We start from the raw sequence: 10,871 nt of genomic DNA, 5'->3' as shown, positions 1-10,871 counted from the left end.
AGGGAAGAATTCTGTTTTGCCATCCCACAGGAGCTCAGCTCAGCGGCATCCTGTGTTTTTACAGTGAGAATCTTGATGTTGGCTTTTTTTTAACCTAATTTTTATGTGTTGCTTGATGTACAAGTTCAGCCTAGTTACTCATATGGATGCCTATGCCATAGTGTGTGAGCCCCAGCCAAATAGTAAAACAAAAATAACATTCGCAATCTTCTCTTCCTTCCTTCCTTCCTTCCTTCCTTCCTTCCCTGGCTGTAGGACAAATAGCTTCATCAGTTTGCCTATGTGTGTGTGTGGAAGAGCTCATTGAGGGAAAGCCAAGTACAGAGAGTCAAGTATCAGGGGGTAACCATGTTAGTCTGTATCCACAAAAACAACAAGGAGTCCGGTGGCAGCAAGTTTGCACTTAGTTCTGAATATGGTGAGGCCCATGGGCATTCATATCACTGTATGTAGTGAGCTCCCCAACCTAGGTCCAGCTCCTGTGAAAGGTATGTCTCCTCGGCTCACGACTCGCCTCCCCTCCTCCCCCCAATTGGTAACAGCTTTATTGTTTCAATTTAATGAAGCTGTTGTGGGAAGTCATGGTCATAGACAGAGAGTTGATCTATCAGGTAGCTAGGGCCAATCTCTTGGAGAGCTTTTAATATTAGGATAGAAAGCATAAGCTGGACTCTGTATTCAATGGAGAGATAGTGCAGGGAACGAAACAATGGGGTGATATGTTCCTGAGGACCTGTGTTACTAAACAAGAAGACTGCTGTGTTTGGTACAAATCACATGCTATTTGGGCATTCAACAGCAGGGAGTAGTCCAAACAAATCCCATGGTTGCAGAACAACTTAATGAACTGAAGGCAGTTCCTCAAAGCACTTTCCACATCCTACCAGCATCACTTGGTCTTACCCTGGTTTCAGCTTTAGCCAGTTGGTCTTCACCCAGGTGCTGATTTCAGTTTGACTTCAAGGGAGATGGTGCTGTTTATGTTTCATGTAGAGGAGATGCTGAGCTGGAACTTGTCCAGGTACTTCGGTTATCTCACTAGCTGTCCCTCTTGTTTCCTTTTGATGTTGACTAACATGGGGAGTGGACTGAACATGGCAGGAGACTCTGCACCGGGAGAAACAGTTGCCCATAACCATCCATTAGGTTTGATCAAAGAGGAAGATTTGAGCCATCTCAGGATGTTTCATTTTGCCTTCACAGCCTCTTGGAGTTGGAACAGGCGTGTTTCAAGATCTATGCCCCAAAGAGGCATACAGCAGGATGACTATGGATGTGCTTCTCTTGTCTGTGGACAGGAGGAAGTCCTCCACCATCCACAAGCACAAAAAGTGAAGTCTGTGAACTGTGCCCTGTTCTAAAGCCTCAGAGTAATGCAGAAAATTGCTAGCTGATAAATGGCATTGGAGAAGGTGAGGCTCTGCCCCTCAATCCCTACCCCAGGGAGCAGGTGAGGCCATGCCCTCCTTCCCTCTGTGCTGGCCTGTGGAATGGGGCCAGTGCACTGGGATGGGGGTAGGTGAGCACATCGCTCAGCCCTATTATGCAAGGAACGGCCCTAGAAGAATAAGTGGGCCAGATCCTGCGTCTTTGCTCCAGCCCCAAGCTGTCTCGGTGAATAACTGCATCATTCCCTTGTTCTTCAGCTTGGAAATTCTGGCCTCAAGATGCTGTACCTGGGCTGTGAGGACCATGAAGGTGCATGCACCAGGAACACGCATGGCAGCTGTTCTCTTGGCCAATACACCGGAGGCCTCCCAAGCTAAAAGCATAAGTCGCTCACTGCATCGTGAGCTAACGAGCCAGTCTTTGTAACAGGGGGCTGTAACAGTCTCACCTCCTCAGTGTACTGGGCAGGGGAGATGTGGAACACACACTGAGCAGTGGGTCATGCAACTTGGCTAGCCAGCAAGTAGTCATACGTTCTACAATAAACCGGGGAGCCCCCATATAGATTAATCTATTGCTGGTCCTCCAAGTCAATAGTTACCCTGCAGTTTTTATTCTGTGACTAAACTGGACTAAGTTTGATTTTTCTTTGTAAATGGGAAGCTAAGGTTTTTAGTTGTTTGCTTAGTGAGTGTAATAGATTTTCTTTACTAACAGCTCATTTAGAAGCTGCCACCCTGACAAGTTCCCACACCGTTCCAACTTCTCTGAGCTCACTCTGTCAGTGTGGTACTTCTCACTTCATCTGAGGCATCTATTTGTTAATAGAGGAAAAAGAAAATCATTGTTGGAGGCCCCTCCAAGGCAGAGAGCTCACATCACCTGAGCTTTTCTCTCCTACGTTACTGTGCCACTAAGAAGGGACTCCAGCCAATAGTGAGGGAGGTGTGAGGGGATGGGATGGGGGAGTGGGGAGCCTCTGACCTTATCCCACAGTGCATTGCAGGTGTTCCTGCTGACCAGCTCTTCTGAGAGTGGTTCTGACTCAGTGCATGATTATTGGAAGAGTTAGTGAGGAGGAGGTAAATTCAGTCATCAAGGAAAGAGACTAGACCTCCATTTAGGGAGCCTCTGCCCACTGCTGGTTAATGGTTTGGACCCAGATAGCTTGCTCTAGACACAGCCTCGACCCCATTAGCCACTGGCATCCGCTCTGGCTCCCCCACGCTCTCCTGGCTCAATTTCCTGAGGTTTCGGGTTTCCTGAGTGAGGGCAGAAGGTGTTTTTGGCAGAGAAGGTGGGAGCCTGGGGGTGGAGGGTGGATCCAGCGGGGGAGACAGAGGAGAGGAGGAGTCACTGATCACTGATAATAAATAAAAAGGTTCCCTCTTCTCCAGTTAATGCTACAGGACACTAGGAGAACTCCCCCTTAGACAAGAGCTGCAGACTGAAGAGGAAGCAAGTCCAGAGTGAGTATGCAGAGACCTCCCTGTAGTTAGTTAGTTAGTTATTAATGTCTGTGCAGTGCTTTGCAGCAGGAAAATGTTAGAGAGACACTATGGAATGTACTATTATTATCTCATCCACCATGACAAGGGCCCCAGGGCTGCCTTTGCAGCGCTACCCCTTACCAAGGGACTGCAGAAATTTCTACAAAGTTTGCAGGCAGTTAATATTAGCTTCTGTTCTGTGACTACTGCACACCAGACGATACTGTTAGATGGCAAAGGCTGGGAGTCAGGTGTTGGGCTTGGTGTGTTCTACCATGGGGAATGAGCATTTGTGGCTTCACCTGGTGGGGTAATGGGGTGTAGCCCCTGGGGAGGGATGCGTGTGTGTAAGGTGGGCAGCCAGGGGATGAGCCTCTGTAAGTGAATGCAGTTCTCACAGCAACAGCACAGGAGCTCACCCTAGGACAGCGCAGAAGGGTGGTTAATTTGCCTTCCAATAAGGTCTGTTTGTGGATAAAAGCGAAGTGTTTGGGCTAATGCCCATTTATGACATGCCCGCACTTCTGTGGTGGCGGTGTGTGTGATGCCACAAGCATTCTGGGAGCGCTGAGTGTCTTGGGAAGAAAGCAGAGGCTGGGGCAGTGACCCTGAGGACTCAGCACTGAAGGACAGGACAGGTACATGGAGAGGGGTTGGTAATGGCATTTATCCATGTGCAACCCCATCACCGGCACCTTTCTCTGCATGTCCTTGCAGCATCTCCCTCTCTATGTGCCAGTCGTCGTCTCTCCAAGCTCACTCCTTATCCCTCTCACTTCAGCCTTCCCACAGGCTGCTAGAGTGGCCATGATTTAAGCCCATAAAATCCACACTCTGTAAAAATCCCTGAACCGCATGGAATGCAACAAATCCTTACCCAGGCTCATAGGCTCCCTTAAAAAGGTATTGTTTCATGGTCTCTGTGTATATAATGTCTTCTGCAGTTTCCACAGTATGTATCCGATGAAGTGAGCTGTAGCTCACGAAAGCTCATGCTCAAATAAATTGGTTAGTCTCTAAGGTGCCACAAGTACTCCTTTTCTTTTTGCGAATACAGACTAACACGGCTGTTACTCTGAAACTTAAAAAGAGCAGACCACTGCTCTCAAATCCAGGAGGTGCTGGTGTGCAGGGAGAGGAAAGGGAGCTGGGGAAAAGGGATCAGAGGGGAACGGGAGCAGGGCATATCAGATCCTATTTCTGCTATTTACCACAGAGTAACTGGGGGCTCCTCATCGTCCCATGCTGAGGACTGTGTATGAGGAATCGGTGCATGGGTGTGAGCTGGAATGGGGCTGGTGGTAGAAAGGGGGAAGGCATGGTATGTGGTCATCCTCTCCTGTGTTAGGCAAAAGGAGGAAGAAAAGCACCTTATTCTCACTGGGGGCCCCTGGTTATAGGCTCTACTGATTTCAGGACTTTTTCTCCCCCCGAGGATCAGAGGATCTGGACAAGAGCTGTGAGTTTGGAGTTAACTGTTTCTTGGCATTGGTAGAGTGATTGGCAAAGCCCAGAGTAATCTGGTCCTTTCACAGGTCCAAGGCTCAGCTCAGTAGGGAATCATTTGGTTCCTGGCAAAATACTGGTGCATTATAGGGTCCCTGTTCCATGAAGGCACATGCAGAGTGTGAATCCTCCAGGAGAGGATTGTACACGTGTAACCACAATCGCAAGGAGTAACAGTGATAACTGCAGCTGTCTCACTGGCCTCAGGGAATGAACTGAGCTGGATTTGTGCCCACTGCCCAGGCTGTGTGACAGCTCCAGACTCCTGGAAAACTGCTTCCAATCCCACAGGCTGGCCTAGGGCAAGGGGAGCTACATCACAGCTCCTCAGTGAGCTCCATTTGGCTGGAATGGCCTCTTACCACTGCCCAGCTCAAATGAAGCCATTGCCCAGTGTGCCTTGTCCTCACACATGCTGCTCTGGCTGTGGCTTCACATGTGGTTTAAGTGAAACCACTGATCCCATCTCTCTTCTCTTTGAGTTGGCAGCCATGAGACTACAGATGACAGGGGGGAGGGATAGCTGAGTGGTTTGAGCATTGGTCTGCTAAACCCAGGGTTATGAGCTCAATCCCTGAGAGGGCCATTTAGGGATCTGGGGAAAAAAATGGGGATTGGTCCTGCTTTGAGCAGGGGGTTGGACTAGATGACTTCCTGAGGTCCCTTCCAACCCTGATATTCTATGATTCTATCATTCCCCCCCAGGGCCAGCTAGCCTGGTACTGGAAACTGGACTAGAGCTTCCCACATAGCAAGTCAGAGTATGTTTGCTGAAGCAGACTGTGCAGTACTTCTGGCTCCTGCAGAGCAATGGATTTGATTTGAACCTGGGTCCCCTGTGTGGCAGGGAAGAGTGTTAGCATCAAATCACGTTCCAAGAGTCAGCAGCTCAGAGCGAAGGATCCATCCTTCACCCAAAGAAGAGGTGGCCCCATTCTACTTAGGGAGCAGTGTTTGTGTGGACCCCAGAGAATAAATGTAGAGACAGGTTTCTAGGGACTACTGCTATATACATGTGAACTAACAATAATCCCAGCAGAGGGTGGGGATCCCATCAGGGTTTGAGTACCACGAAGGGCACAGTAGGGTGTGTATGGGGGAAACAACAGGATTGAACCTCTCTCTTTCCCCTGGCGGACTGAGTTCAACCAGAGCAGAACTGGGGTACATTAGGGACCAGTCTGAGGGGAAGCCAAGGGTGGAACGTTTGAGATCAAATTTCCCCATCTCTCCAGAAAGCAGGCGCTTGGTCCCATTCCTTCCAGCCGTGGAGCTGACAGACAATGCGGGCTCTGTGTGTCTGGATCAAGGGTGGTGATGACAAGAAGGGGAGATCAGAGGAGGAATTAGGGAGGAAAACATGTGTGGTCCTCCTCAGTGTATGGAATTACACCCATATAGTTCAACATTTCTGAACATGCAGTGTTAACAGCTCACCTCCCTTTGAACTCTTGCACCCTCCCCCTGCAGCAAGGGCAGGGAAGGGAGCGTGCCTACCCCACCACCAAAGCCTGATTAGACCTGTTTATAGAGGGTGTTTTGTAACAGTCCCACAGAAGGCGAGTGCTAGCCAGGCCCGACCTTCCCCAGGCTCCTTCATCTGATTCCTCCCCTCCCAGCTGCTGCTTTCATAATAAACACTCCACTGCTAACTTTGCAGTCTGTCCAGAATTTCCCGCTGCCCTCAGTGGAACGAGAGTAAGACAGAGAGCGAGAGAGTGCAAGAGAGAGTGACTCCCACACAATGCGGACTCTCATCGTCCTCACGTTCCTGGCTGTTTTGATGGTGGCAGCTTTCTGCTATGGTAGGTGACCCCTTTTATTGGAGCTTGTTTGGAGTGTCAGCCAGCCACAGACACCTCTTGGTCTGTTCAGATGTTTTGCTTTGATGTTTATCTCCCCTGTTGCTGCCCTCTTGCCCATCCTCCACCCCAGAACTCCCTCTACCACAATGTCAGACCACTCTGCCTCTACTCCAGAGCTCAATCACCTAGATACTTTTGCCTCCAGTCTAGAGCCGCCTGCACTTCAGATCCTTCCTCTTTACCACAGACTATTCTGTCACCGCTGCAAACTATCCCTACGTCCCCGACAATCCCAATCCGTGTGGATCATAGACAGAGGAGATGGAAGAAACCTAAATTAGTCCTTCCTTTGTCAACACAACTTGTGGATGCACTGGAGGGGATGCATTCTGTTGCATCCTCAGCTGCCTGCCTTTCCTTTGTTAATGGCTAGCGAGATTTTTTCCTCCCACCTTCCCTTTCTCCTTTTGAATGTCTCCCATTTTCTCTAGAATGCATACACTTGCATATTAATGGACCGATCTGACCTTGCACTGAAATATGCATATTTGGTGGTGATTTGTACTTCTATAGCATTTTCCATCTAAAGATCTCAAAGGGCTTTACAAATGTGAATTCATTAATTAAGCAGCCTGCCCCCACTGTGAAGTAAATAGGTGTCCTACCTGTTATACAGAGGGATACATAAAGGAACAGAGGGTCAGTGACGCTCCTAAGGATAACATAGTAAATCAGTGGCACAGCCATGGATAGAACCCAGTGGTTCAGTCCTCTGTTCTGACCACTAGGTTGCACTATTCCTTTCCTTGCTTTTCCTTTTAATCAGTGAATGAGACTTCTCAGTCTGTCTGCCCTTCGGTTTATTAATAGTGAGTGAAAAATTCTGTGTTCCAGAACTACAGTGCCTCACTGAATGTTTTTCTCTTCTTTCTCCAGAGTCCTACGAGAGTATGGAATCCCATGAGTTTGTCAGTAAGAGACAATTTTACTACTTTGTCTAAATTAGAAGGGAACTAAGGAACACCCATACACCACTGTCTTCACCACTCTGCTAGGGGTTCAGCTGAGACTGGCAGGCATGAGAGTGGGGAATTGGTGGAAATTAGAAAGGGGAGAATAAACCACTCTAGACAAATTGGATTCCTTTGGTAACAGAATTTCAGGATGAGTGGAAGGGGAAACAAAAAAGATAAAATACATGTTGAATCCAGGAAAGCATTTGACACAATGTCTTACAAAATCTTACCTGAAAACTAACTGGCATTAGCTCTGATCACTGACATATTCCGTGAAAAGGGTCTTAGAAAATGCTATTGCTAAACAGCAATGTACTGAGTTTGGGAAGAGCTGCCTAAGAGGTGCAGCAGAGATCAACGCCACATCTGGTATTAAACCATTAATTAGATGCTGTAAGGGTACTCACCCCCCGCCCCACTGCCTTCCCCTCTTCACTACAGGGAGCAGCTAAGATTGGCAGGCATGAGAGCATGGAGCAAGTACTCATCAGGAAAAAGGAGTAAACAGCATGTTGATTCAATTTGAAGAGGATGATAAATTTGGGGAAGGAGCAATAATAGAGAGCAACCTAAGCAAGTTCAGAATGTAGATGGGTAGAATTTTTATTTTTTATTTTTATAAAGGATTTAACCTGGACAAATGCAAGTTGATACATTTTGGGAAAAAATAATTCAAAGTATAGATCTTCAGTGGCAGGGGGACACGTGGAAAGCAGTAAATTACAAAGGAGATCTTAGGTTCATAGTGATCCGAAAACGGGGCATAATCCTGTAATATGAAATAGTAGCAAAAAAAAAAGAGAGCGCCACTATGACTTTGGGCTGTATCTATAGAGGCATTGACCTGGGCTGCATGTCAGTGATAGGGTTTGTTTACGTGGCACTGGAGAGTCTTTGGGACATGTAGTTAATCTATATACCAGAAATATTTCAATGAGTGGGAGGGAATATATAGAAAAACAACAGAATGTTTAACATGCTAGAGACACTGGGTGATGAAGAAAGAGTAACAGAACTAGATCTGTGTACCTTGGCCAAATGACAGCCCAAGAAAATAGGATAATCTTGGATAAGTATTTGACAAATGTAAACCCCATAAAGGGATATGAGAAGAACCTGTTTAGTGCGGTTCAAAGAGATGATACTAGATAATGGACAATTTAGGCTGAATATTAAGGAAAAAGATCAAGTTATGTGATCTATTAGAGTGTGGAATAATCTTCCTAGAGAAATGAGGGAAGCCCCATTGACTAGTTATTTAAAATTGATCTGGAGAATGGACTCTAAGAAACAAGCAGCTGAAGCTGGATGAACAGAGTGACGCAGTGGACTCTTTCCATCATTAAGTTATGGAGTAAGAGTAGCAGGTTGGTAGAGAACATGAAGTCATGAAGAATAGGAGGCTGGTGAGAATGTCAGGCTAGAGGAACATGGGGTGCCCATGACAATGAGAGGCTGGTAGTTTACAGGACTTTGGAGTACAGGAGGCTAGTGAAAAGAGAAGGTTGATGGGGTCCAGGAATTCATTGTGAATGGGAGGACAGGTGAGAATGGGACACTGGCGGAGCAGGTTGTTGTAAGTAGCTGATGATCTTCACTTCAACTATACATTAATTCAAAATAAATACTCTCTCACCTCATCAGATCCCTTCATTAACAGACGATATGCCAATGACTTCATGAGACCTCAGCCACGACGAAACCTCATGGTGCAGGAGAGGTATGTTTTCGTAGGGTCTTAGGACACTGATAGAGGAGGCTGGGGAGATGAAGATCTCTCCTAAGCCAAGTTTAAGTTGGTGCCATTGAGGAAGGCCAGTGCTACTAACTTTGAGACAGAATTTTCCTCTCAGCCTGGGGGTCCCACTGGGGAACCCAGAACTGATTGAAAATAGAGGGAGATTAACTTGGAGTGTTCTTGAGTATGAGAATTCTTCTCAGTGCCCATAGGTCATTAACTAATCAGTCTGAAGAAAGTGCTGGAGGAAATCATTGGTGTAAATCCTGAGAGGAAGGATGGTCCAAGAGTTAGACATCAATCTAGGCCTTGGGGAGACCCAAGTTATTTCCCTGATCTACTTTCTTTGTGTCAAGTCAATTAGCCTCTGTGTGCTTCAGTTCCCCATAACAGCACTGCCCTACCTCACAGGAGTGTGGAGAGGATAAACAGTTTACAGATTATGAGGCGCTCAGATATGACAATGCTGTGCTGGGGGCCATACAAATCCCTAAAATAGACAGAAACGGGGATTGGGGCTGAGGCCTGAAAGAGAAGAAGAGAGGAACCCAGAGCTGAAATGCACAGTTCTGTGTAAGAGAGACTCAAAGGCAGCTCTGATCTCTTACACTGCTGATCTCTTACACTGCTGTCGACCTACAATAACTCCACTGATTTCAGTGCAGCTACTCTAAAGTGAACAGAGATCAGAATGAGGTCCAGGTTGTACGTCCAGCGTTTTCCCAAGACAAAACTCTTCTCTAACAGTTTGTGCTGGCATCAGAAAGGGAATGGCTTCCCTGACTGTGGGTGTATCTGCCCCAGTATTGGACAGAAAGAAAGTGCCCTTGTGATGAAATTTCCATGTGGTTATGTCAAATGAATAACAGAAACAAAGTTCACTGTAATTAGGTTAGCCCTGTGAACTTGCTCTTCTAAAGAAGGTGATGAGTTCACATGACCTCCTATGAGAGGGCTAAATGGTCGCTTCGTGGGATGTTCCAGCCCCCTTCCCTATCCCTAGCAACATGAAACATCTGAAGAGCTTATAGCAGCAGGTTTGAGCTACTGGGGAAGTGAGGCCCGCTCCTCCACCAACAAGAGCCTCTACAGGCCCCATCTGTTGTGAACGGCACTTGGGTAATGTCTCAGTGCAGGGTTATTGCATTGGCAGAGCCAAGGAGAGCTGAAAGAACTGTAGAGGCATGTGCGGGAAAGTGGGTCAGGAGGACCTGGCCACAAACAGCAAAGTTTAAAATGACAACTTGCTCTCTCCTCCCCTTCCCCTTCCTTGCATATGCAGGATCAGAGAACGCTATAAGACCCCCCAGGAACGCCAGCGAGAGATCTGCGAGGATTACAACCCCTGTGAGCGCTACGCCATGCGCCATGGCTACATCGCTGCCTATAAGCGCTACTTTGGGCAGCGGAGGGGCAAGTCTGAGTAACAAGTTCCCATCCCCGGTGCCTGGAGCCCGGATTCTGTACCTAGAAAGAGCGATGTCTCTGAAACCTATTAAGTTGCTTGTTAACTATATGTTATCCTGCCTGCCCACTGCTTCACTCCCCTGTAACCAAGGATTCCTAGATTTTGTGTTAATTAGCCCAATGCCGCTATAGAGGAGGTTGGACAGGAGCCAGGATGTGGGTGTTTATTACCCAATAAACTGCTGGTTTGATACTATTTCTTTGTGATGCTTTGTGTTTTTCTTTGGGGATCTTCTACAGGGAGGGTTAGTTTTTCTCTCAACAACAGTACTGTGGTAAATTTGAACATCTATGAATCAGATGTGTTTTAAAGGCTGTAACACAATCAGGACTCTGACCTCTATACTCTGGGGCAGTGGTGGGCAACCTGCAGCCCATGGGCTGCTCGCAGCCCGTCAAGGTAATCTGCTGGCAGGCCGCCATACAGTTTGTTTACATTTGCATGGCCGTCCACAGCTGC

At 47.4% G+C, this 10,871-nt stretch overlaps 1 protein-coding gene across 1 annotated transcript; it reads left to right on the top strand.

Moving 5' to 3' along the window:
• Nucleotides 1-2,780: 2,780 nt before the first annotated feature.
• LOC102944312 (matrix Gla protein) lies at nucleotides 2,781-10,607 on the top strand. The gene is made up of 5 exons (XM_007064076.4): nucleotides 2,781-2,858; nucleotides 6,046-6,190; nucleotides 7,127-7,162; nucleotides 8,851-8,926; nucleotides 10,227-10,607. Exons 2-5 carry the CDS (start codon nucleotides 6,130-6,132, stop codon nucleotides 10,369-10,371), a joined length of 318 nt encoding a protein of 105 aa, XP_007064138.1. The 5' UTR covers nucleotides 2,781-2,858; nucleotides 6,046-6,129; the 3' UTR covers nucleotides 10,372-10,607.
• Nucleotides 10,608-10,871: the final 264 nt, after the last annotated feature.

This window comes from Chelonia mydas, chromosome 1, assembly GCF_015237465.2.
Source record: "Chelonia mydas isolate rCheMyd1 chromosome 1, rCheMyd1.pri.v2, whole genome shotgun sequence".
Taxonomy (NCBI): Eukaryota; Metazoa; Chordata; order Testudines; family Cheloniidae; genus Chelonia; species Chelonia mydas.
The sequence above is the reverse complement of the archived record's forward strand: the minus strand, read 5'-3'. Positions and strand labels throughout refer to the sequence as shown.